The sequence below is a fragment of the Varanus komodoensis genome, unplaced genomic scaffold (assembly GCF_004798865.1).
Source record: "Varanus komodoensis strain SLA01 unplaced genomic scaffold, ASM479886v1 scaffold6_4, whole genome shotgun sequence".
Lineage (NCBI taxonomy): Eukaryota > Metazoa > Chordata > Lepidosauria > Squamata > Varanidae > Varanus > Varanus komodoensis.
Window position 1 is genome coordinate 19560232 of NW_025336347.1, and position 26644 is coordinate 19586875.

The 26644-nt window shown below is 49.5% G+C and overlaps 1 protein-coding gene across 4 annotated transcripts; it reads right to left on the reverse strand.

The window, feature by feature from the left end:
• Positions 1–81: 81 nt before the first annotated feature.
• On the reverse strand, positions 82–25190 carry LOC123034619 (SRSF protein kinase 2-like). 4 transcript variants are annotated; one of them, XM_044452121.1, is made up of 12 exons: positions 25034–25190; positions 15621–15737; positions 14534–14642; positions 13105–13192; positions 12605–12692; positions 11634–11740; positions 10307–10469; positions 6889–6974; positions 5674–5781; positions 2941–3010; positions 2756–2848; positions 82–2532 (listed from the first exon to the last, which is right to left on the reverse strand). In XM_044452121.1, the coding sequence occupies exons 2-12, from the start codon at positions 15667–15669 to the stop codon at positions 2348–2350; spliced, it is 1146 nt and encodes a 381-aa protein (XP_044308056.1). In that variant the 5' UTR covers positions 15670–15737; positions 25034–25190; the 3' UTR covers positions 82–2347. The 4 variants fall into 4 exon arrangements, with proteins under 4 accessions (XP_044308056.1, XP_044308055.1, XP_044308057.1 ...); XM_044452120.1 differs by having other exon boundaries at positions 14534–14645; XM_044452122.1 differs by lacking the exon at positions 25034–25190 and having other exon boundaries at positions 14530–14645; positions 15621–15735.
• Positions 25191–26644: the final 1454 nt, after the last annotated feature.

The window sequence follows — 26644 nt, forward strand, 5'->3', positions numbered from 1 at the left end:
TTCTAAATCCAGGGCTGATTTTGGCCCCCAAGCTGCCTCTTCAGGAAAGCTGTCAGCCTTTTAGAAAAATCACCAACTGCATGGTATTATCTGGTTAGCAGTTTATTGAGTGTTAAGAAAGAAAGAAAACACAGTGCTCTTTTTTGGTTCCATTTCAGCTGCCCCTGCAGGTGTGGGAAAGTGGTTTTGTGATTGTCACATGGGCCAGCCAATCAACCTGCACACTCACCTGAAAGCAGAAAGAACTGGTTGCTCCTGAGCTCAGTTTCCTGAGAAGAATCTTGAATGCCTGGCCAAAAAGGGAGCTGAGTGCAGAACCTTAGAAATATGCACATCTGTACTCAGCCTCACAATAATAAGCCACAATGGACCAATGGTTTGGGCCAATATAAGCTTCCTCTTTAGGCCAGCCCTTACCAACCAGGGGTCTTCCAGATCTGGGAGGTCCCAGGTGAAGAAGACGGCCTTAAGAGTCCACAGGTAGTTCAAGCATAGTACTTGCCTAGGATAAGAACCAGGACTTAAGAGGGCTCAGCCCTAGAACCTGGTTTTAGCACATGGCCAAGTTCTCATGCAGGGTACCTTTACCTCAGCACTAAATAACTAAAAACAACACATGTATCTGGAAGGTGCTTGTTGCCTGTACATCATGTGTGCACATGTTTCCCTTGTCCCTTGATTGGTATTCTTTGTGGTTGCTTTCTCTCTTTCTTTTAAAAAGGATAATCAAGTTACATGTGTGTCCCTACAGCATTCTTCCCCAACCTGATGCCTTCCAGATCCTTTAAACTTTAACTCCCATCAGCCCTGGTCAGCATGGCCAGTGCATTGCTGAAAGTCACAGTTCAAAACATCTGAAGGGCATTAGACTGGGGAAGTTTGCCCTACTGATATCAACAAAATAACTTTCCCAAGGAAATTACAGGTGAGACACTGGATCTTAAGACATATAGGTTGTAAAAGAAGCCAAGTGCTCTATACAGGTAGAAAGAAATCAAAGTGTCTGCTGGAGTAGGTTTCTTGATTAATTGATAGATAGATAGATGAATATGGTCAGAAAAATATACCCCCAAAAATAAAGTGGGGGAAGCTTTGAAGTAGTATGGGAAAACAAATGACAAATGCAACATTTATCCCAACAAAATTGGGAACATCACGGTAAGGTCAAAACCCTTTTCATGAGATACTTTCACATTAAGTAAGCTGGAACTGGAGTGTTGCTCAGATCAGGGCAGCTGATGAGGTGTTCAAGACAGCCAACATTTCTGGTAAAAACCATGAAAAAATGAGCAGATGCAGAAATACACTGAGAAGGACTGTGGGGAGGACAGACCTAACATTTCTGCAATAGTAGGGTCCCTCTGGAAGTATGATCCACTGTGTTGCACACAAATATATTTTTCCCCTTGAGAGCTGAGCATGGACAAAATGGCTCTACATATTTGAAGCAGAAGCTGCTGTGCTAATTGAGTGAAACCTGCTTCCCCCACAACCAATGATGTCACTAGGACACATTTCTCAACCCCCAGAGCCATTCTGCCTTTTAAAACAACTGGCAACCAATGAATTCATAAATACCAGAATGTTCCCGAAACACGTCATCGTTTTTAATTGCCTGGAAGGGAGGACATAGGAGGGGCAGGACTGATAGCAGAGGCAACTTTGGATGTTCTAGTATGCACATTTGTCATTTCAGTTGTGAATCCAGAAGGAAGCCAACCTGTCTTTACTTTGTGTCATATTAGTGGAAAGAAATCTCACAGACCTGGGATGGAGAGGCTGCAGGAAGAGCCAATATTATAGCACCTCTTTGGATCATGTGACCAGCTGTCCCACAGGTGGCTGTAGCCCCACCCTTCACAGACCAAAGGCCAAACTAGCCCTGAGGTCAGTTACCTGAATGCACTTAGCTAGGCATGTAATGGGTCATAAAGAACAGCTGGGGAAGCTCAGCTGTCAAGAGCAGGGAAGGAAGGGGGCATGTAACCCTCTCCCTGCCACTGCCTCCAGATGCTTATGCAATTCCCATAATTTTTGCTCACTGCCCATCCTGGTTTGGGCTGATGGGAGTGTAGTCAGACACATCTGGAGGCTGCAGGTTGACTTTCCCTACTTAAGACTATGGGGGTGGGAAGAGAAATCAAACCCCCCTTTCTTCATGGACCTGGAGCTGCTCCAGCTTCCCCATGGCTGCAATATATATTTAAGAAACAAACAACATGTACATGTTAACCAAATTCATGCAAGAAACCTTACAGCTAGTTTGGCCCTAAGGCATTTCTTTGATGAGCACGGCCTGCTTCTGGTCCCCAGCTGGGACTGGCACACAGCAAGAGTGTCAGAATTCCTAGGGACTGAGCCAGGGATGCTGAAGGCATTGCTCAGCTGCTGCCCTTCTTTCTGGAGCATACTCCAACATTGGCAGGAGAAAACTGGCAAATGGGGCGGCCTGAGGCTTTGGCCAGCTGTATTTATCCGTGAGGACATGATAGAGGTCATAGGAGGAGATCCAGGACATCCGCAGAAGAGCACCTGCCAAACGAGCAGAAGAGAACAGCTGCACCGAGATCTGGAGACATCATGCATTCCTCCCAATTACAAGGTTTCACATATTTGTGCTTCCACAATTGCATCAGGCAAGTGCAAACTCTAATCTGGCCTTCAGTGTGGTGCCCAGAGCAACTTGCTCCATTTGCAAATGGCAGGGGTTGTGGGGAGAGGATAGACGGAGGGCCTACCACCCCTACATCCTCACCTTTCCTGGTAAAGAATTGTGATGCCTGCTTCCAGTACAAAGCAATTTTGGGTGGGATTCTGCCCAGGAGTTCGATGATCCGTGCCACATGATCTGAAATGGGTGGAAAGCAAGTTTAGGGGTTTAAATTGCAGGTTTCTCCTGTAAAATGGACTCACGGAAGTCAATGCCTGTGCCAGCCTTACCATCATCTCTGGAAAAATACCGTCCAGCCTGGGGTTCAAAGAGCCGCTCTCCAATGGCCAGTTCAAAAGCCTAAGACACAGAAGAGCCTCGCGTCAGTCAACCATGGTCCAGTGCAGACAGTGCGTTCAGCACAGTGCAGGCTGAAATGTGCGCAATGCACCTGAAATGCAACTTCTGACATGAGCTTGCAATCCTGCTTGCAGGTGGCCGCCTGCTGTGAGATCTGTGCTCTAATGGGATCAGGCAAATCCAAGCATATGATTTCCTTAGAATCTGGAAATCCAAAGTATGGGGCCCTCGAGCTTCTGCAAGGCATTTTATTTTATTTTATTTTATTTTATTTTATTTTATTTTATTTTATTTTATTGAAGGTCTTAAAACTAGCCGTCTCTGACTGCATGGCTGAGACTTGTACTGGCTAGTGCTGTTTAAGCCTTTTTATGGGTAAAGATCTTAAAACCTGTGAATTAGGTCAATTGCATGGAAAGGGGCCCTCCAGCTCATGAAGGTTCCCCTCCCAGCCTCCTTAAGCCCCACCTGTTGTAAGCCACACTTCTCCCCCCAAGCAATTGCAGTTTTACAGTGTATCTCCACTAGTAATCTTTTATTGTCAAATTCAGGACTCTGAGCATTCACATAGTGAATGTTGAACCCTTTCTGCCATTCATTATCCAGAACTCTTTTTATGAACTCTTCTGCATCGTAACCCCTGGGGAGGGGTGCTGGGACAGCAGGCATGCCTTTGCTCTTTCCGTGGTGCCCTTAGTTGGACCGCTCTCCCATCATGATGTCTAGCAACTGGGTCTACCTCTTCAGGAGGCAGGAGTTCCCCATCTCCCCCTTTGACCTGCAACACCTCCCTGTGCCCGTGGCTGAGCGGACTGGCCCCTTTGTCTGCCGTTGGGTTAACTTCCTCCCCAGCTAATTGCTGCGGAGTCTCAGAACCTTGACTTGCAACTGGAGTTTGCACTGTTTCAAAAACAATCTCATCTTTGGACTCTGATCTGTCAGACCTGCCCAAGCCAGTAGCCTCCCGGGCATGCGCCTGACACCTGGCAGGATGCGAGCGCACGATTCCTGGGGGAGCCCCGCTGCTGCCTCTGATCGCAGAGGGGAGGGAACCACCGGGGTGCCTTCTGGGGACCCCGCCAGTGCTGGGAGGCATGGCTGCTCAGAACGTCATGCCTCTCCCAGCGGGGAGGGTGACAGAGCGCTGCAATGGAGGGCCCAAGGAGACCGCGCAGCCCATGGAGGATCCCCTGGCTGCCATTCCGGCCCTCATCTGAAACTGGTCACCTGCCCCTTGTCTGCATCCGTGTGCACTTCTCTGAGGCTTCCAGAGGCATGCCCGATCCCCTGGATGATCTAAGGAGCCTTCCTTTTGCAGTAAGGAAGACAACAAGCTTTCAGTTCAAGAGCCTCTTTCCACAGTAGTTATAAGCACTACATTATGAGCAGCGATCCAGAGCATAAGCAAGTTCTGCTATCAGTGAGAGACGGGGGTTTTCCAGGCTGGGGACTCCTGGCAGTATCAATGGAGATACATCGTGGACTTCTTTTGCCTCTCCTCCCTTCTCTCTCTCTCTCATGCTCTCTCTCTCTCTACACATGCACATACAAAGAAAAAATATGGAAGAAGCAGTGAAAAAAAACATGGGAGGGTTTTGAGTGGAAGAGGAGAATGTCTGGACTCCACCTAAATTTCTGTGAATGAGGCAAGACGATAGGACCATAAAAGCTGCATCTGGAAGCGCCTTTTGTGTGTGAAAGTGAGAGCTCGTGCTAAATGGGAGCACAAGAAATGGGACAGAACTGCAGGAAGATTTAGGACCGGGTCATGAGTTGAAAGATTAGCTCCACAGCCAGGGATAGCTCAGTTATTCCTTCCAAGGGCATGTCTAAACTATACATCTTTAGAGAGCTTTAGTTTTTTTTTAACTTGCTCATCTGTCATAAAGCTAAGCTACAAACATGTGGCTTACGACTTTCAGGTTTCTTTATTTGTTAACAGTACTTCTATGCTGCTTCCAACTTGGAGGCTTATGAGAATCCAAGGGAAGGTATGAGGTGGAGCAGCACTGCTCTCCACACCCCACACTTCCTCTTGACCGCGGTTTTGGTCATCGGTATTTCTAGTGGGAAGGAGACCCGGGCATTGATTGGAATTGGCACAGCTTCACCGCCCCTCCCGCTCCCCACCCTTTCTTCCTCCGAAGCCCGGCTGCTCTCCCAGGTGTGGGGGCCGCTGGCATGGTTGTTTCCGTGCCAGGTGCAAAGGGGCTGAGTGGGGACTCACCCTTTGGGGGCCCATGTCCAAAATCACAGGTTCTTGGAGACAGCACCCCAGAGAAACTGTCAGGATCGCACCTTAAATGTTTTGCTTTTAGCATCCATGGTCATGCGGTCAGAAAGGATAGAAATATGAAAAAATAGGCCGGACTTTCCTTATCTGCTTTAAGATGAATAAGTAACCAGAACAAAAGAGGGGGGACAACAAGATCAAAGCAGGTGCGGTGCCTGAGTTTCTTGGCAGTTATGGACGCCCAGGGTCAAAGCTCTGTCAAGCGGCTCGGGAAGCTAAGGAAGCACAATCAGTTGACAGGCAATCAATTCCTATCTCTCGCAGGCAGCCCTGATATCTCAGGTTGTGATGGTAAACAGATGGTTGAGATTCCAAAGGCAAGTGTCATCATTACATTTACACTGCAGTTGCTGATGGACCGTGTTCCTACCAGGCACGCTGCACTCCAGATGTCTGCTGGGGTGCTGTAATCTAATCCCAGAAGGACCTCTAGAGCTCTGTAGGGCTGAGTCTGGATCTTTTTGGAGAAAGGCTTGTACTGCAAGAGACAACAGTAACAACGGGTAAACTGAGGGTGGAGCCTCGCATGCATCTTTAGGGTGACCAAAGTATGGTATGGATTTGGGCCAAGGGGAAAAATGAGCTTGGCTACAAGATATTCATGCAAGGATTTTCTCTATGAGGAAAACTGCTCTCATTGGGAGTCTATCATCTAACTTCTATCATTCCTATGCTGCCCGGGAGTAATGGAAGCTGAGAGTCCGAAGTCATTTGGAGGGCTAAAGGTTTAGGCTTTCTGAGTGCCGAAGAAAGGTAAGCAAGGATGGAGTCCTAAACACATTTACCAGGAAGAAAGTGCCATTGAACCCAGTAGGACTTACTTCTGAGTAAGCATGTCTGACTGCACGGCGAGCAGGCCCATGATAAAGGCTTATAAAATTAAGCAAAGTATAGACAAAGTAGATATACAGAAATACTAGAATTCAACCAGTTTAGGTAAGATTAAAAAGAGGATCAGACAGATTCATGGAGGGTAAGCTTGTAGTTATGATGGCTCCATTTCACCTCCAAAGTTGCAGGCAGCCGCTGGAAAACATGAGTGGAAAGCTGTGACCGTACTCTTATCCTGCCTGTGGCTTCCCAAAGGCCACTGTGGGGCACAGCATGCATGAATATTTGACCAAACAGATATTGGAACAAAGCCAATCAGACCGCTGTGGCAACTTGTAGCCCTCCCAAAGTTTTGGTATCATCAACCCCATCATTTTTTAGGGCAGATGGAAGTTGTAAAGGGCCACAAGTTGCCAGTCCCTGCAATAGGGATGTTGTTCTTATTTTCTGCCTGTCCTCCTAGTAGCAAGCTCTGCTTCTTTCCCAGCACAATAGACCAGATGCAGACCTATACCAAGAAGTGGGCCTCTTGCACATGTTCTGTGCTATACATCAGAATGCCGTTCTTTCTTGTTTCAGTATGGTGCCCTCTTGCCAGGACAGCTGGCTGCCTGCTCACGTCAACAGAGGAGGCAGGAGCAGGAGGAGGGAATCAGGTACACTGGTCATAAGAGAGCCTCTGGCCATGGGGCGGCATACAAATGCGATCAATAACTAATAATAAATAAGAGCCAGTGGTTGGCAATATACTCACAGTCCAGCATGCGCTTCCCAGGTCTGCAATTTTCACTCCCATTTTCATTAGGTTGCAACAATCCAAAAGAGTAGCAATGTCATCCTCTGGAAGGGACAAAGATGTGGAAATAAGCTCTAGAATTTACCCTCACACCAATCCTGAAACAACTGGAAGGATATGATGTCCCATCCTGAGGAAAACCAGTTCAAAATCAGTGTAGAGTTGTCATTGTCAGATGTATATTTGAGAGAACTCTGTTAGAAGTTCTGTGCTGGTCAAGTGAGTGCATCAGATTTGCCCTGCGGGCTTTTAATGCCCCGTTTGGTGTGCCCCAGTTTCAAGGGACAGAGGAGGCAGCCTAGTATAAAAAGGGAAAGCAGGTTTATTAAGAAGAATACATTGCTGGAAAAGCCTGGCACTGGATTCTGTGTAGAAAGCGTGCCTAGCAGGAGCGCATGGCAGGAGCAGAGTCATGCCTGCTCACGTAAAGAACAGGAGGTCAGGGTGGCCACAGAATGCAGAGCTCTGTGTGATGGAAAGCAGAGGTCCAAGAGTAAGGAAAGGCAGCATCTCTGCCTGCTCTGCTGTGTCCCTCGGGCTCCCCGTGGTCATTCGGGAGAGATCGGTGCCAAGTGAGGATGCCAGGTCCAGTTTCCAACAGCAGCCTGATGTCGCCTACTGTAGGTGTGATCTCTCGACAGCAAAAACTTATGTCTTGTAGGATATGAATTTAGCAATTAAGGAGTGGCATTCGAATCCTGGAGAAAGATTATTTTCTATCACCTATAGATAGGGCTTTACATTAGACAGTTTTGTGCCCTCCATCCATTAAGTAATGTTACCCAGTTTGGCTTCTAATGACTTTTCTCCTAATTTTCTTTTATCTAGTCTGTCACCTAGCATAAGCTTTAGCTTTGATAATAGAAAAATTGTCTCTTCTATCCTCTATCCCACAAGGAACATGTAAGGTTTATTTTTGTGTAACCATAAAAATAACAGCTAAAATACATGACTAAAATAAAAATTAAGTCAACATTCCAGCAAGTACAATTATTCATTTAAAATATGCAGTTTATCATCACTACCAATTTTCTTCCTTATAAGTGACCTTCTAAAAGCAAAATAGGCCACCTTTTCCAAACTACAAGGGAAATTATCCCCCAAGAAGAAATTAATCAATTGAATGAAAGATCTAGATCTGTATTTTATTTATTTATTTAGGGTATTTCTAGGCTGTCCATCACTTTCGTCTCAGGACAGCTTACAATAAAATCTAAAAATACAGAGTACATATCCCAAACAATAATAAATTAAATATCCCATGACTGAAGTATAAAATTAATTATTAAAATAAGTTAGACAGATAAAATAATTATAATCATAATTAAGATCTATTAACATTAAAATATTGGTTAAATAAAAAGGTCTTGACCTGGTGCCAAAAAGCATATAATGACAGTGCCAGGCAGATCTCTCTAGGGAGCACATTCCATAGCCAGGGTGCCACTGCAGAGAAGGCCCTCCTCCGAGTATTCTGTCTCCTGATTCCCGGAGGAGGCCTCCGGTACAGATCTTAGAGCAGGGGTCTCAAACTCGCGGCCCGCGGGCCAATTGCTGGGACGGGCAGGGCACAGGGGAGGGGCCCTGCGGCCTTCAAAGCGCCGGCGGCACCCGGGCCGGCCTCCGGGAGCCACGCGGGATGACGCGGGATGAGCGGCCCACCACCACCGCGTGGTGGAATACTTGATGCGGCCCAGCCTCACCCAGACTCTACTTCCAGCGGCCCCCAGGTAAGTTGAGTTTGAGACCCCTGTCTTAGAGGGTGGGAGGGCATATAGGGAAAAAGACGTTCCTTTAGGTATCCTGGTCCCAAGCCGTTTAGGGCTTTATAGGTCATAACCAGCACTTTAAATTGGGCGCAGACTTCAATGGGAAGCCAGTGGAGCTGATAGAAGACTGGAGTTATGTGAGAATAACGACCGGTCCCTGACAGCATCCTTGCAGCTCTATTTGCACCATCTGAAGTATCCAGACCGTCTTCAAGGGCAGCCCCACATAGAGCGCATTACAATAGTCCAAGCAGGAGGTAACCAGTGCATGTGTCACAGTTGCTAGGCAGTTCTCATCCAGGTGAGGACGCAGCTGATGGATCAGCCAAAGCTGAAGGAAAGTGCTCCTCACCACCACCGTCACCTGGGCTTCCAGGGACAGTTCTTGGTCAAGGAGCATTCCTAAGCTGAGAATCCTGTCCTTTAGAGGGAGAGCAACCCTGTCCAGGGCAGGGCCAAAGCCACTTACCTGGGAACCTGAGCCACCCACCAATCTGCAAAAAAAGGCTGTTTTTAAGCATGATAGGTTTTAATTAGTGAGGCAGATTTTCAAGTACATCAGACCCACAAGGGTACACCCTTTCTTCATATGGGATCCAAGGGCAATGATAAGGAAGATGTGTTTCATTTAAGGCTAAAAAAAGATCCAGGTAAAGGGGGGGGGTCAGTTTTTAAAAACTGCATTAGTTATTTGCTTTCCCAGGTGCAACAAGAAACCTGTTCCAGTGCCCAGCATTCCCCAGCCAACTTTTGTAAGACTTTTTTCATGTTTAAACATGCATCAGATTATATCCTAAGTCTGCTTTTGCTTCCCAACAGTCCATCCTAAATTATGTCTAAATGCAGACTGCGTGGCTTCTATTGCAAGCCGGGCTTTGTCTCTCCTCATCTCTCCACAATACTTAATATCTAGCATGACTAAAGGCACATTCCCGCTCTCCTGGTTGGCCTGGGAACCTGCTGGCAGCGACCCGGAGGGCACTTCCAAGCACTGTGTCTCTTGCCAGAAGCTTCCCAGGCCAACCAGGAGAGCAGGAATGTTTTGGAAGCGACTGGAGGAGTTGAAGAAGGGGAGGATGGAGAGCGGTTGCTTTGCCCCGTCCCTGACCTCATGCCAAGGCGTTAGGAGAGATGATCTCCTCAGTTAGAGGGAAGCTGGGTCTTCACTTGCAGGAGCTACCCTGAGCCCACAGAGTTACTAAAAGGGGAGGGTTGGGGAGAAGTCTCTAGATTTGGTCTGACTATCATTCTTGATATGCACAGAGGCCTCTCCCACCTTACTAGAGTGTGTTTAGAGTTACTTTGTCTTGCAGCTGTGAAGTACCAATCAAGAACTGCTTTGCAAAGAGATGGGCAGGTGTTTTGGAGCCTAAGGGAAAGAAGGGGAGGGCTGCATTTATGATGGTCAGGGAAACCTGTGGTCCTCCCAATGCTGTTGCATTCCAGTTCCCATCAGCCCAGCCAACATAGCCAGTGCTCAGGGATGATGGAAGATAGAGTTCAACAGCCATGACCAAAGAGACCAGAGACCAAACATGCTTCAGGGAATGTGGGTAAACTCGATCTTACTTCAAGCAAACAAAATCTCAGCAGCCTTTTCTCCTTACCTGGCCTCTTTGACTTGACTCCCACGCTGCTTTCCAAGGAAACTGTACTGTGCAGAAGGCTCTGCAGACTCTTTTCTGTGACATAAAGCAGGATGTTCTCTGGTTTGATGTCAGCATGGATGATGCGACATTCCTTGTGCAGGAAATGCAAGCCCTGCAGCACCTACATGAACCAGAGCGCAGAAGAGGGTGGGAGGAGGAGTATCGGCCCTGGCAATTGGCAGCCCGTGTGACGGCCTCCCACGATGAGGAGCCACGCTATTGCCTTCCTCAGTGCCTTACACTGGGGAACAGGCCCTCCAGGTCTAGGTTTGAGGTGGCCACCCGTAGCCGCGGCCTAGCCCAGAGGCCCTCTGCTCAGCTGCACTGGTGAGCGAGTCAGCCCAGGCAGCACCTTCGCTAGGGGGATGCTGCTGGCCGGCCTGGGCAGTCAGACAGAGAGTGAGGGGGCACAGGCTGCCCGCTTCCACAGCACACCAACCTAGTCTTCCAAGTGAGAAAGCTTTGCTCTCACAAAGGAAATGCACTTTTATTTATACCCATAAATATCCGCCCTTTGTACTGGGAGAAAATCATTCTGCACATGCTCAGAAACAGATCCCAGAATTTTTTAAAACAAAAGCCCAATCATTTCTCTCCAGATTAATAGCCCTTCAAGCCCAGCTACTCTTTCCTTGTCTGCTGGGGCCTCTTGCACTCCCTTGTAAGCACCTTTCAGGATAGCTCACACGCTTTGCACATGGTGATGCAGAGGAGAATGGGGACAGAATTTAAACAGCCTCTTCTCTAAGTCTCCAAGGTCTGGTGCAAAGAAGAACTTGCACCTATTCGTGGGGAAATACAGGAGGGCTTAGCCTCACCAAATGCGTATGAATTTCAGCAAAGCTAACCCCTAGGGGCTCACCAAGATGCCATGTTACATAGCACCACCATTCCCTCAAAAACAACCTAGACCAGCTGCCTGTACTTAGCAGCAAATAAGCCAGGATCCAGATCTGGGAAGGCTGGGGTGGGTTTGCCCAGCAGGCCCTCCCACTGCCCCTCCGGCCTGCACAGCAAACCCCCAAAGCTACTCACCTCCTCCTTGCCCACAGGTTGGCCCAGTGGCAGCAATTGGCGGTGCTCCAGGAGCCAAGAAGGGGTGTGAGGCTGGGAGGCAAGTGCTGGCGGGCCCTGGGTGCAGGCTAGGCCAGGCCAGACGTGGCAAGGCATCGGCGCCAGAGGGTGCTGCCAGGGCGCGTGGCTCCCCCTCAGATGCACCAGGCGCCAGGTGCTGGTCGGGCCTGATGGGAGCCTGGCTCTGCTCCTCCGGAACACTTGTACTCACCTCCTGTGTGGCTTTCTTCACAAAGGGCAGCGGGAGGCCCTGGAGCCCTTGGCTGCTCAGCAGGGACTGCAGCGAAGGCCCCAGCAGCTCAAACACTAAGCACACATGTGGGACTGAGTCAGGGAGCTGCTAACGGAGAGATTTCCCGGCCTTTTTGCTCTGGTGGCGGCGGCAGCGGGTCCTCATGCTCTCACGCTGACAGTGTGCAGGAGAGAGGGCCTCATACCGAGTGCACAGAAGAAGCCGAGGCCTTGATCCAAGACCCAGTCGGGTACTCTGCCCCAGAGCCAGATGCACGCAGGACCTCCGTCTGCGCGTGGGTTCCCTGCTCATCTAGCCAGCAGATGGCGGCTATCCGTAAAGTCAAGTCAGGCCACGGTCAGCGAGGTGGCCCCCTTCTGCAGGGCCCTCGGATGTGGCACCAGAGGGACGTTGCAGGCACGCCCCGGAGCACTACGGCCCCTGCCATCTCTTTGCCGCCAGCGGCTACCACAGTGCCCCTGGCTGATCCTGCACCTCATGTCCCCATCTTCAGCTTGGCTCCCCCTTCAGCTCAGCCTCCCCAACCAGCCCCTCCAGTGCTTTGGAACCTGAGCTTCAGTCAACCTAAAGCAGCACGGTCAGTGTGCTCCCCAAAACCTCGGGAGGACATAAGGCCGGGGAAGGCTGCCTTCACTATTCCCACAGCAGGTGCGCGATCTACTGGCCCAGGGTCTCACATTTTCCATGACTGGGTAACAAACCATGGCGAATGCCCCAGTTCACAACCCACCAAATGATGGTCTCTCTTCATGACTTCTTAGCACAGCTGGGTTCAGACAACACAATAACCCTTGTTTCAATTGCAACCAGAATCCAACCTTTGAGTGTCACTTATGTTGTCTGAACTCAGTCGATGGGCACTGGCAGTCTTGTCTTAACACAATGCCGTATCCAGTTCTTGTGTCCTGGTGGCCTAAATCAAAGGATATGGAAACCATTCTCTCCAATCATTTTGAAATCATCCAGGAATCGGATGACGTGATCACTAGCACAGTCTTTCCTCCTTTTGCTGTTCACCTACAAGAAGAAAAAGAAGAACTTTGGACAGATTCTTTAATGAGGCTTTGGGGGGAGGAAATCCAGTTTGAAGTTAAGGGAGATGGCCAACAATGTCTTAATCGGTGCCCTCTTGCAGGATGGCGGTGGGGGGGCAGCCTTCCTCCTGCCATGACTGCGTTCCCTTGTGGGGTTCCACTGTCAGTTGTGGGGCAGAGCCAAGCATGGATGGGTCCCCCGTTTCTCCTTCTGCCACCCCATTTCTCTCTCTCTCCTTCTCCCTTTCTTCCACTGGGCTGCCCAGGGTTGCTTTTGCAAGAGGCTGAACCAGGTTTGCAATGGGGTTAAGCCTCATGCGGTCCTTGGGCCACATGTTGATCACCCACGTAGAGGCTCCGGTGGTCGGAAGAGGGGTGAGTTCAAAGTTACATACGCAGCGAAGGAGCTTGACTTCATCCAGGGCTGCCTCTGCAAAATCCTCCCCTCCCTTGGGCACCTTCACCGCTACACACCTCTTCTTCCTGAAAGAAGAATCCTTTCATGCATCGATGCCAGGAGCAGATCAGAGCCTCTCTGGGCTCTGAGCAGTTTCGCACCGAACATGAGCTGCCTCGAGGGCGGGCGCTGGCTCTTCCCACCAAGCCATGGAACCCAGTGGGCGGCCTTGGGCCAGACTTTCTGTGTAAACCCCTCACACAAGGTTGTCGTGAGGATAAAAGGGGATGAGGACCTCAATGTCTGCTGCCCTGAGGTCCTTCCAGGAAGGTCAGGCCACAGTAGGTGCACATGCACATGTCTCGAGAAACTTGCCCCAAGTTGTACTTCCAGCTGAAGGGGATTCCATAGCAGGCATCTCCAGAAATCGCCAGTGCCAAGCCCTTGTGGAGAGTTCTCTGGCAGAAGAGACGTCCCACAGGGGCCGGGCTCCAGGTTTTGTTTCAAAGATTGCCCAGGCAGCACCCTCGGATGACCCCTCCCCAGAAACGGCTTTGGTGGTGGGCATCCCACCAAGCCAGGCCGGAGACAGAAGAAGATGCCAGCCGTCTCTGGCAGAAGGCACAGCTCAAAACACAATGCCAGCCCCGATCTCTTCTTCACAGTGGTTTCTTACCCATGCAGGACAGTCCTGAAGAAACCACTCCAGGTTATCTGCTCTCCTGCTTGCACCTCTGCCGGGTAGCCTGACTCTTGCCTTCAGCTCCCATCATCCCTGATTCTGATGCTGTGCTAACAGTGCTAATGGCTTGCCAATGGCTGTCTGACAAGCATGCATTGCAGCCCCTCAAAGGCCCGGACTGCGCGAGTGCCACAGCCTCCCTCTGAAGGTCTCAGACAAGAATAAGAGTCCATCCACTACTGTCATAGCAAGAAAAGGGTCTACCTTATAATGAGCTGGTTCACTGGTCCATCTGACCCAGCATTGCCCATTCAATGCCTGAATTATCAGGGCATGACAACTCAGCTGTTACCCACAATGGGTTGTTGTGGCCAGTGAACCCAGGCTGATTTCTCCAAAGTGGTTTGTTCGTAAGGAACAAGCTACCCCAACAACCCATGGGTTGTTGTACGTATCTATGATGGGTTGTCATCTTGTCTGGTCCTTTGGATGACATGCTAGGGAGCGAGGAGGAGGGGGCCAGCAACCCATCATAAGCCTGATCCTCTTTTGGGCAACAACCAACATGAACATGGCCAGAGGCTGCCAGTGGCTCTTCAAGGTCTTACCCATGAATCTTTCCCAAGCCCCACCAGAATTGGGAGGGTTCACACCTGGGAGTTTCTGCAAGCCAGGCATGCAGAAAGCATCTCTGCCACTGAGCTACCCCTCTCCAGAGTAACAGGCACAGGATCCGCTTACTCACTCCACGTCTTGGCAAAGCCAGACTGTTGAAAAATAGCCACACCCCAGATTCTGCACCACATGGTATCTCCCGTTGAATGTCTCTCCTTTCCTCACTGGATAGTACCCTTCTGCTGAAAGGAAGAGGGATAAGCATCGATAGACATTAATAAAAGTCAGTGAGGTTATGGGGTTCTGCAAGTGTTCCAAAGAGTATAAGCATCTCAAGGTTAAAGAAAACTTCTGGTGCCATAGGAGCAAAATAATAACTGGGGAAATAATTTTTAAAAATAACAAGAGGCGCAATCATTATGTCACCGGTAATAGCTGCAGAGAAGCCTGCAGTTCTGTTGACAGCTACATAGTATGTCATCTGCCCTGTTAAACAGTCCTTATCTCACTCTTGGTACATTGCTGTGGCTGTCTTCTCCCTCAGCTGTGAGTAGGCTAGGATTTATGGAAAAACAAAGGAGCAGCCCTGAAAATGATAGGAAGTGGCCATAGATGGCCAGCAGCCCAGATCACGCACCATAGAAAATGCTTGCACTGGAAATTGCTTTTATGGAAGTCATTTGCTTTTAATCAATATTTCAAGAGGGATGTGGGGGTGGAGGAAATGTCTGACTGACTCCCTCCCCCTCCCCCTCTATATATGCTTTAAACAAAAAAAAGCACAAGTTTGTTAAGGGGAACAGCTGGCATTCTAAAATTGCAAGCCGTTGATGCTGCTGCTTGGAGAGTTTGCTGCTGTGCATTTCGGAGCAGAACTTGACACCTCCAACCAATGCTTACCATGCCAACAATGCTTGTTCGGCGCTTACTAAAACAAACAAGCAAGCAACCAAGTGGAAGACCACGCGGCATTCCACTTGTCCCAGCTTCTTTTGTTCCACTCGCCAAGCTGGCTAGCGGCTAGAAGTCCCTACATTTCCTGCGTCAGCTCCAACGGGTCAGTGTCCTCAGCCTGACCCACCTCACAGCTGGTTCTGAGGAGAGGAAAAGGGTGGGTGGATGTGTTGGGGGCCGTACGCTCCTTGGAGCAGTAATCGATGACACAAAGGAATCTACAAGGTGGTCTGAACCAGGCTTGCCACCCGCCTACGACTCACCTGCGCAAGATGCTGCGGGGGCCCCCTCTTGCCACTCGCCCTCGTCCATGGCAGGAACGCAGCTCTCTGCAGGCAGCCAGGCCCTCGGGACTGTTTCATTTAGGGAGACGTTCACATCTGTGGCAGAAACATCTTATTCTGAATGGCTGTATGGTAGCCGCATACACATTAAGGGGAAAGGGGCAAATCTACATAACTCTTGCATGGGTTAGCATATGGATACACGCATATTTAGAAAGAATGCCTGTTGGATGTAAATGGAAAGACGCTTGGCCATCTTGGGGAAGACTGTGGCCAGCTACTCAGGCTGTTGTCCAGATGCCCACTGCTGTCCTGCCCTCTTGAACCAGGTGTGGACCAGGCATCCTTTCAGAGTGAGGACTGTCCTCTGTAAAAGCCACACGACCATCCTAACCAGTTGTCAGCCAGCTGGAGGGATCGGAGTGCACCCATGCCTGAAAAGGCATTTCTGCCAGGTGCCAGTTCTCTGACTGCCAAGGTCATTCCGTGGCTTTACATGCACGGGGAGTGCGTGTGTGTCTCTACCTGAACCAGGGGACTCCCATGCAGTGCCTGCAGGGACCTCGACACCTTAAGGGACCGCCAACAGCACCTCCTTAGCACGCTGCTTTTTTTCTTCAATAAACATGTGGAAAATATTAGGGTAGTCTTCCTTCTCTCCCTTTCCAGCCTCTAGCATTGCTGTTTCTCTTTCCTCTCCTCTTTATTTCTCCCTCCCTTGCGGTTTCTCCCCGTTCCCAGCCTCTTGCCTCACTGCTTCCCCCTCCCCACCTCTGTAGCTCACCCTTGACTAGCAGCCCGTGCGTCTCTAGCCACTGTATCCATCAGAGCCATTTTGGGGCTTCTCGGGTTCCCAAATGTGCCAGAGAGGTTAAAGGGGATTCAGCCCATTCCAGCCCAGCTTCAGGGCTTGTTTTGGCACTGCCATGGCTTTGGCCACCCTTACTGATGTCTCGTACTGGGGGAGGAACAGCAGGGGTGTGGCCTGTTCATTTGCCTTGGTCTCTCTGGGCCATGGTCTTTCTGGAGTGTCTCTGCAGAGGGGGAGCCAGAGAATCACTGTACACGATCACTGTGATCCCACGCCTACCTCTGGAAGTGATCTTGGGCACTTCTGTTCAGCCCCTGGGAGGTTGTGCTGCGAGTCCTGCAGAATTCCTTCTTGGCCCCATGTTGGAGTTGCTATCATTACACTGCTATCCTTTCCTTTTCTCTCTTGCAAGTAATTCGAGGTGGCCTGCATGGACCACTGCCTCCTATTTATTTATTAAAAGCTTTCCCAACCTGTCCACCACTAGCGTCTTGGGACGCCTTACAATAAAAAAACAAAGGGAATAAAACAAAACACCACAGCATCCAACAATTTAAGATGATAAAACCCCAGTTAAAATCAATTAAACATTAAAATGATGGGAAAATAAAAAGATTTTCGCCTTATGTCGAAAAGAATATGATGTCTGTGCCAGGCAAACCTCTCTGGGGAGCATATTGTGGGAGCCAAGGTTCCATTTGGATGCCAGGAAGCACTTCCTGACAGTCAGGACCTCGAGGGTGTGGAATGGGCTTCCACGAGAGGTCGTTGAGGCCCCATCAGTGAGGGTGTTCAAGGATAGGCTGGACGTGCACATGGTGGGCATGTCGTGAGCGGAGCCGGCTGGTGCCAGAGGTCAGACTAGATGGCCCAGGAGGCCCCTTCTGGCTCGCTCTGTTTCTATGTTTCTATGTAGATGAGACGCCACCATAGAGAAGACTCTCCTCCGGGTAGTCACCCTCCTAATCTCCTTCAAGGAGGGCTCCCGGAGCAGGACCTCCCCCTCAGATGTCAAGGGTTGGGAGGGCACATAGGGAAGAAGGCACTCCGTCAGGTGTCCTGGACTCAATCCGTTTAGGGCTTGTAGGTCATCATCAGCACCTTAAATTGGGCCCAGACTTCAACTGGCAACCAGTGTAACCGACAGAGGTCTGGTGTTATATATGAGTACCTGCCAGTCCCCATTAACATCCTGGCAGCTCTGTTCTGATCCAATTGAAATATCCAGACCATCTTAGGGTAGCCCCACATAGAGCATATTACAACAGGCTGAGAGTCAGCCACTGGCCTTAGTCACCCAATGAACTTCAAGGCCACTTGAGGACTAGAATCTTAATCTCCTGAGTTTTGGGCAGCACTCTAACCACTATACTGCACTGGCTCCATGGTTACAGCAACTGTTAGGAGCAGACAGTGGGGAATGAGGCAAGGGGCGTTCAGTAGCTCTGTGCCTCCTTTGCACTAGAGCCAGTTGAAGTGGAGCAGAAGTTCCCTCCCTGCTTGGAGGAAGTCATGGGATGGATGAGGGCCAGTTCGGTGAAGCTGCATCCTGACAAAACACAAGTACTGTGTGGTTCGTGGCTTGGGGAATTCGGGCAGTAGCTTGTGCTGAAGGGGCTGCCCTCGTGCTGGGACAGGCACGCAGTCTGGGACACGCCTTGATTCTCCCTTGTCCATGGAGGCCCCAACACAGACCGTCAGCCGGTTTGTCAGATACCACCGACCCTGGATTCGTGCCATGGTGACCTCCTGGTGAGATGATTGTAACGTGCTGTGCATGGAGCTGCTCTTGAAGACAGCCCAGAGGCCGCAGCTGGTGCAAAATGTAGCTGCACAGGTGTTGGCTGGTTCATATTACATGACCTTTAAAATATTGCAGTGTTGCCTCTTTGTCACCAAGCTCAATTCAAAGTATTGGTTTAGAGGTATCAAACCCTAAATGACTTAAGGTTTGGCTACCCATAAGGGTGCCTTGCCCCATGTTACTATTATTATTCTTGTCATTTCTGTACCACTCAATAGTTGAAACTCTTTGGAAGGTTTACAACAATCTATTTCATCCAGGCCATTATTTGGGATCCACGCTTTCTGCTTATATCATTACCTAAGTCTGAACTTCTAGGACTTGGAATAGGGTCTTCTTGGTGACAGCATCCCACCCATAGAATGCTGGCCCCAAACTTGGTCGGCATCTGGCATCAGGTTAGATTGGGTTTTTGGTTGGGCCCATGTCATACAGGAAGACCGTAGTGTAGACATATCATGGTGTACCAGATGCTATGCTTTCATCTTGCTATTATTGTAATATGTAGTGCATTCTGTGACACACCTGAGATTGGAAGGCAATCAGGTGCTGCCCAGATGTTTGGGGAAAGAATTCCAGAATCCCTGACCGTTGGCTTTAGTAGCTAAGGATACTGGGAGCTTTAGTTCAAAACAACTATTTCTTCTAGGCCTAGAGAAATATCCTGTCAGTTTCCACTTACTTAAAACAGGAGACCAGGAGAAATTGTTATTGTGCAGCAAATTTTTACAGGGGTGCAGCCAACTGTGTCTTCCACTGGTCACTGTCCCCAGATTTCCCATCACTTCTTTTTCTCACCACAGAAATGCATTCAGGAGGGGAAAATGGAGGAGCTGCACAGTAACTTTTGACCAGCAGCACTAGAAGCAGCACTCCTTTGCGGAGCGACCAGGAGCAGTCAAGAATGAGCTGACTACTCACCTGGCTAGAACACTGCATTTGGGGGACAGCCTGTCTCCTTGGCACATGTGCCGAAGGCTCAGTCTGTGGCATCTTCACTTAAGGGGGCTTTCTCAGTCCAAGAGCTTTTCTCGTGAGCACGATTCCACACTCACACTAGATTGTGGGAGTTTTGCACAATCTCCCCCCCCCCACCCCCGCCTCCAGGGCATCTGCTGTTGTTTGCAATCACCTCAATGGCTTCTTTTAGACTGAAGGAAGTGTGGTATTATTTGGAAATTGTCCGATTAAAAGTTTGTGTATTTATGCACTGTCTCACAGAACCACCTAGTGACACCTCCCCACACTCATGTGAAGGAGCCAATGCAGCCACAAGGTTGGTGGCCGGTTTGCAGGGGATGCCGTATGAGGCGAGACTGAGGGAACTGGGTCTCTTCAGCCTGGAGAAGAGGAGACTCAGAGGGGATATGTTCGCGACATACAGGTATGTGAGGGGATGTCACACGGAGGTGGGTAGAGACCTGTTCTCCCCTGCAGAGGAAGGCAGGACGCACTCCAACGGAGCAAAGCTCAGGGAACCCAGGTTCCATTTGGATGCCAGGAAGCACTTCCTGACAGTCAGGGCCCCAAGGGTGTGGAATGGGCTTCTACAGGAGGTGGTTGAGGCCCCATCGGTGTGGGTGTTCAAGGATAGGCTGGACGTCCACATGGTGGGCATGTCGTGAGCGGAGCCGGCTGGTGCCGGAGGTCAGACTAGATGGCCTGGGAGACCCCTTCTGACTCGCTCTGTTTCTATGTTTCTATCTCTCAGTAAGGGGGTGGATTACAAGCTTCATAGAGAGATGCCCCCAAACTCTGCAAAACTGCTGCCACTTGGATCACAGAACATTTTGGGTGGGATGGATAAAAAACAGAAACTGCTACTGGGCTGAAGTGGAATCAAAATGGAAAGTGTCAGAAGAACCATCAGGTGACAGCCAACACTAGTGCTTCTTAGAGTAGACCCATAAGAAAGAGAAGGTTGCCTTCTGAACCATTGATCCACTTGAGCAGGAACTGTTGGCACTGACTAGCAGTTGTGACTCACAGTTCAGTGCTTCAGGCAGGGGTCTTTCCTCATCCTACCTGGAAATGCTGCAGATTGAACCTGGAGGCGTCTGCATGCAGAACTGGTGCTCTTCCACTGTGCTACAGCCCTTTCCTCTTTGGGCAGGGACTTCAACTGAGCAACGAAGCCCTGGACTTCCAAAACGCTCTTGACAAAGTCCCTCACCAAAGACTCCTAGGCAAACTTACCTGATACGCAATAGGAGTGGAGGCCCACTTACGGAGCAGGAATTGCTTAAAGGGCAGAAAGCGGAGAGTGGGAAGAAGCTCTACATTATACCAATAGAGGTAGGTGAAGTGCGGGTCCCTGGAAGGTTCTGCATTTTGCTGATGACACCAAAATATTTAGGTTGCTTAACGCCAAAGCAATTGTGTGCAGCTCCTAGGGGATCCGTCTTTCCGTGCTGGGGGAATGGGCATCAAAATGGCAAATGTGGTTCCACTTAAGCAAGTGCAAATTAATGCACATTGGGCCAAAAATTCCCAGCATCTCTATGAAAAACTATTTCAACAGCCATGACTGTTTAATTTAGAAAAAAAGGCAAAGGGAGAAATTATGTTGTAAGCTGTCCAGAGACGCAAGTAATGGATGGCATACAAATTTTATAAATAAATAAATAAATTATAGAGGTGCCCAGAATTGTGCATGGTGTGGAGAAAGCCGAGAGAGATTTTTCCCTCTCTCCCATACTACTAAAACCCAGGGTCATCCCATGAAGCTGATTGATGGGAGGATCAAGTCAGGTAAAAGGAAAGACTTTTTCACACAATAGATAGTTATCTGTGGGATTCAGTTCCATGAGGGATGGCCATCAATTTGGGTGGCTTTAAAAGGGGATTAGACAAATTCATGGAGCAGGAGGCCACCACTGGCCGCGGTCGCCTGTCCTGCTGGCGGGCTTCTCATGGGCAGCTGGCTGGCCACTGAGTGAGCCGAATGCTGGACCAGATGGATCCTTGGCGTGCTCTTCTTCTCGTGCTCTTTCTTCTGGCTTTAGCTCCTGCCCTGCCCTGACAGCAGCAGCCCGCAGCACTGTAGCGACTCTCTCGCCCATCAGGGGCAGCACTTTCTGGAACATCCTGCTTGGAAGTCCTCCTGCATTTCTGAACCACTGTCCCCAAGGAAGGCTCCACAGGCACACAATGCAGCACCTTTGCCCAAAGCTAAGCAGGCACAGGCCTGGTCTGCACCTGGATGAGTAGCCGCTTGAGCTCCCATCTGCCAGCTTGAGTCCCACCATGGGAAAGAGGCGGGATACAAATGCAATGGACACATGCATCGGCCTTCCCTGTAGTCCAGCACACCCTCCAGATGTGCTGGACTACAACTCCCAGCATCTCTGGCCTCAGGAATGATGAGGGTCCTATTCCAGCAAATCTAGAGGGTGAGGAAAGCTGCAGTGCACCATCGTTTAACAAATCAACAAGAGCCAGGATGGCGTGGTGGCTGAAGAGCTCAACTGCGGCTTGGGAGAGCTGCTCAGCCAAGAAAGCTCATGGAGTGACATAAAGAAGAGGCCAGCTGGGCCAGGCCAAGCCGGTACCTCGTCCAGCAGTCTGTTCGCAGCATGGACAAGCCGCGGCCCACAGGCCCACTCTTCTCCCTGCTTGGATGGGGTCTGTCTTTAGCTCTCTTGATATCTCCCTCTCTTTCTCTGCGTATGTATTGCCGCCACCAGGATTTTTAGTTCCAGCCTTACTAATTAGCCTTCGTTGGACTATGTGGTCCTGAGGATGAGACACTGATAATCAAACGGCCTGTGACTCTGAGTTAACAATAAACAAAATAAAACTTTATTTGTACAATAAGCCCAATGGCTTCAAGTATGGATCTGGAATACTGTGTCCAGTTCTGGGCACCAAGATTTAAGAAAGATGCAGAAAAATTAGAAAGGGTCCAGAGGAGGGCAACAAGAATGATCCAGGTTTGGAAACATTGTCCTGTGAGAAGAGACGAAAGGAACTGGGCATGTTGAGCATTGAGAAGAGAAGACTGAGGGGGGACATGAGATCCCTCTATAAGTGCCTCAAAGGCTGTCACAAAGAGGTAGGTCAAGATCTCTTTTTGCTGATACAAGAGTTTAGGACATGGAATAATCCATTCAAGCTGCGACAACCCAGATTCAGGCTCAATATTGGGAAAAGTTTCCTCACTGTCAGAGCAATACGACAGTGGAACCAGCTGTCTAGAGAGCTGGTGGGCTTTCCTACGTTAGAGACATTCAAGGTGAAACCAGACGGTCATCTGAGTGGGAAAGTGTAAACTGGTGTCCTGCAACAGCAGGGGGTTGGACCCGAAGGCCTTCGTGGCCCCTTCCAACTCTACTATTCTACGATTCTATGATCTAAAATGTATTTCCTTGGCAAATAAAACAACATATACGAATAATTTTTGACTTAGATATCTCACTCACACACAGATCCTCATTTCTCTCCTGCACTCAGGTTACTGTCAGTTTCTCTTTCTCTCACACTTATAATACCTAAACATATTAGGTTCCAACTCTCCCTAGTCACTAATGTGTCCTCCAAGTATTCTGCTTCCTTTTTTAGAAGCTTAAATGGTTCCCACAGCACTATATAGGATTCCAATGAGAAGGCTGCCTCTTCAGATTCTGTAGATTTGCTGACAGACCACAACCCTGTCTGTCAACTTCTGACAGATCACACTTGACTGTAACTGCTAACAGAGCACCTCTCTGAGGAAAAAGTATCTATTTTTCTCTCCTTGCACTCTTCCAAGCTCTGCCCTCACACTCTCAGTCACTAATCTGTCACCTCACTCATCCCCCTCTTTTACCCCCTTGCTCTTCTGAAACTTACCAACATTTAAAGGAACACAGTCCCATAACTCTTTAAATTATTACAGGACCCTCCTGCCCATGTTCCCCAGCCACTGGAGTACATAGGGCCAGTTTGGGCCACTCACACTCAGCTTAATTTACGTGACAGGGTTGTTGAGAGGATAAAATGGGGAATAGTTGAACCTTGTAAGCTGCCTTGGGTTCCTTGCAAGAACAAAAAAAAAGGGGGGGGGAGAAATGTTGTTGTTGTTGTTGTTGTTGTTGTTGTTGTTGTTGTTATTAAACTAAAAGGGCCACCATGCCTGCCTTTCTTCTGAGATGTGGATTCTCTATCTGCAGTTACTTCCTTCTGAGTTTCCTGCCTCTGTTTCTATGATTTCTGGAGCAGGGCTTGCAGGAGAATTCCTAGCATTTCTGGAAGGGTCATAGCAGAGATTATTTTGGGGGTCTGTGCGGGGGCTTTTCAAATGGCTGGCAGCCCAGCCACTGCTGCTCCGTGCTGTGCAGAGCTGGAAAGACGCCAAGCTGAATTCTCAAGTTCCTTCCTGGCTGCCCTTGCTTGGGTTTTCAGATGGATTAGAGAGGATTTTAAGGAAAGGCCTTGGCATCCCTGCTGGAAACCTAGGCTGGCCTGGCCTTCGAGTGGGAGAGCCCAGAGGGGCTGGCTTCACTCAGGCAGAAAGAAGAGGCTGTTCTCACACGTTCACCATATTAATATGTTCCAGTCACACAGTTCACATGTTTCAGGGTCTTTAGGGGAGGTTGGAGGACTCAGCTTGAACTCTTCATGTAGAAAAACCCAAGGAAACATCTGGAAGGTGACAGAGATCTGGCTAAACTGTTGTGTGAGAATTATTATAAAAAGATGTAAATATTAAGTGTAAATCCAGACTGTGCAAAATTCATTCTAGCAGAAGTATTTGTGGGGGTTGGTGTACAAATTCAGGTGATACAGAGGACTGGGACCAGGATCTGATTTCTGTAAGAAAGGAACTTCCATGAATGGAAGGTCTCTGTTTTTGGGTGCCCCACACTGGGGATTCCCTTCCACTGATATGCCTCTTTGCATGCAACTGCAGTCTCTGTGCAGCATTTTTAGGGGGCTGTAAGAGCTGGAAAGGGAAACGTGTGGGCAAGTCCACATCAACCAGAGCAATTGATCCCACCTAAATCTGGTTCCGACCCAGAGTATTTGTTGTTCGCTATACAGAACAATCAATTCAGCTTTCCACTTCACGATGAGTTCAAGTCTAAGAGTAAGTAACTTGATTGTTTCATACTATAATTCCCATTAGCCCCAAAAAGCATGGGCATAAGACTCTATGGCATTTGTGGCCCAAACTATCTACCGGGAACCAGCCTACCCCTGAATTAAACGAGCTTGTAATTGCCCTGGAATGGCCACCTCCCCAGATGGAGTTGCTGGCCCTGCAAATGGGGGGGGGAAACAAGATTTCATCATGATAAGCCTCAACATTTCATCGCGCATAAAAATTAGCACTGTGCACTAATAACATCAAAGTAGGTGTCCTCTTCCTGATGAGGGCCACACGTGCGAGAAATGCGAAAATGATCTGATAACATCGCCACAGAAACACCAATAGAAAAAGTGTTGAAAATTGGCATATTTATGCCATTATACTCCCATTTGTGGCAACGCATCTCATGTAATTGTCTCAACTTCTGAGAATACGCTTTATTCAAGAGTGCCTTTTGTTGGCTGGGTCACATTGTGAGCAACAGTTCAAAATATCTTTTTAAAGACTTTCATGGATTTTGTTATTTCACTGACTAGCAGAAGACAAAAAGTCTAGGGATCAAAAAGCAGTGCCATTGCAGCCTGAAGGTCTCTGTCTTAAAGACACCCTTTCCCCCCTTTCTTTCAAGCACTTAATAAAAAGGTACAGGACCAAATGACATCCAGGTGTGCCATTCTTAGAAAATGTAGGAAATGTGGGATACTCACCTGCGCCGTGTTCTAAGGCTTAATCAGCCCAGCTCAGTTCATTCTGGATGCCCCCCCAAAGCAGCCCTGAGCTTGCGGACCTGCCAGGCTTCTGAGCTCTGGGGAGTGTCGTCCAACAAGCACCCACTGCTTCCCTTTTTAGTCCTCTAGCTGCAGAGGGGGCGGAGGGAAGGGGGCGTCCCAAGTCCCCCAGCAGAGCTGCAGCCAGGAGAGCAGATTGGGATTGGATCACCCTGGAAACACGGTACCAACTTCGGAACAGTTCAGGGACCTGGGACAGCTGGGGGGGCTCTCACTTTACTGCCTCCTTTCGCCCTGCACCTGTCGGAACAGCTTCCTGCCTCTGCTCTCTAATACTTTCCTGGCTCCCTCTCTGCCCTGCTACCAAAGCAAAATCTGGAATCTCTAGGGAGGGTGCTTATTTATAGATCAGCATGTGCAGATTGCCGAGATGCAAGTGCAAACGCTGGCATTGTACAGCTGGCTTCCTCAGCCGCTTCTCACAGTGAGGCTGTTGTCTTAAGATTAAGACCTGGGAGTAAGTCCACTGCGCCCACAGGACTTGCTTCCAAGGCTGTGGAACACTGGCAAAAGCCCAGGGGACTAGGTGTGACCACTGCAGGACACCCCTGCCCTATAAATTAAGCCCCACACATTTTGTTTCAAATTGTGGGATGCCAAGCCAAGGAGTTAAAAGAGACAGGCAGGCATCAGTGTTTGCTCTTGGGTACCAAGGTGCTTGGAGAGAGGGGCAAAGTCCTCCTCCTCCCATCCTGGTCAATGCCCCCACCCCGTGCTAGTAGGCACAGAGAAGGAATAACACCAAAGAACAGGCCAGGTGCATTACCAGTAGGAATGGCCCACTGCCTTCCTGGCCTGCCAGTGGGCTCCCCAGGCAAGCTCCCCTCCCCTTGCCCCGGCCGGCTGCAGGGCGTCGCTGCCAGCTGCACTGTCTCCACCTTGGCTGTACATCAGGGACGGGGAACATGGGGCCCTCCTGATGTTGTTGGCCCACAGCTCCCATCATGCCTCACTACCAGCTATGGTGGCAAGGGCTGCTGGGGGTTGCAGTCCACATGTTTCCTACCTCTGTTCTACACCCAGCAACACCCACACACCTTTCTGTTCACCAGCCAGTGTGGCATCGTGGTTAGAGTGCTGGAGCGGGATGTGGGAGAGGCAGGTTCTGGTCTCCACTTGGCCATGGCGCTCCCTGCATGATGTTGGGCCAGACGGTGACTCTCAGTTTAACATACCTCACAGGGTTGTTGTAAGGATTAAATTGAGAGGACAATTAGCGAAGCTGCCTTGGGTTCCCTGCAAGAGGAAAGAAGTGGCAGTGATAGTAGCCATCATCATCATCATCATCATCTCACGCCCTTCCTCCTACCTCCACCACCTATTACTTGAAGGCAGCTGCATCATCCTTCCAACCCACCCACCCATTCTACAATGTCTGGCAGCCTTTCGCCAGCACAGACCAATCCCTGTACCCTAATTTTGCCCTACATTTGATCACCGCCAGTCCCACCGTCCTTAAACCCTGGTTTGGTTCCGCACATGACTGAGAGTCAGGGAAGATAGGAAGCTGCCCCTTGCTGAGCTGGACCA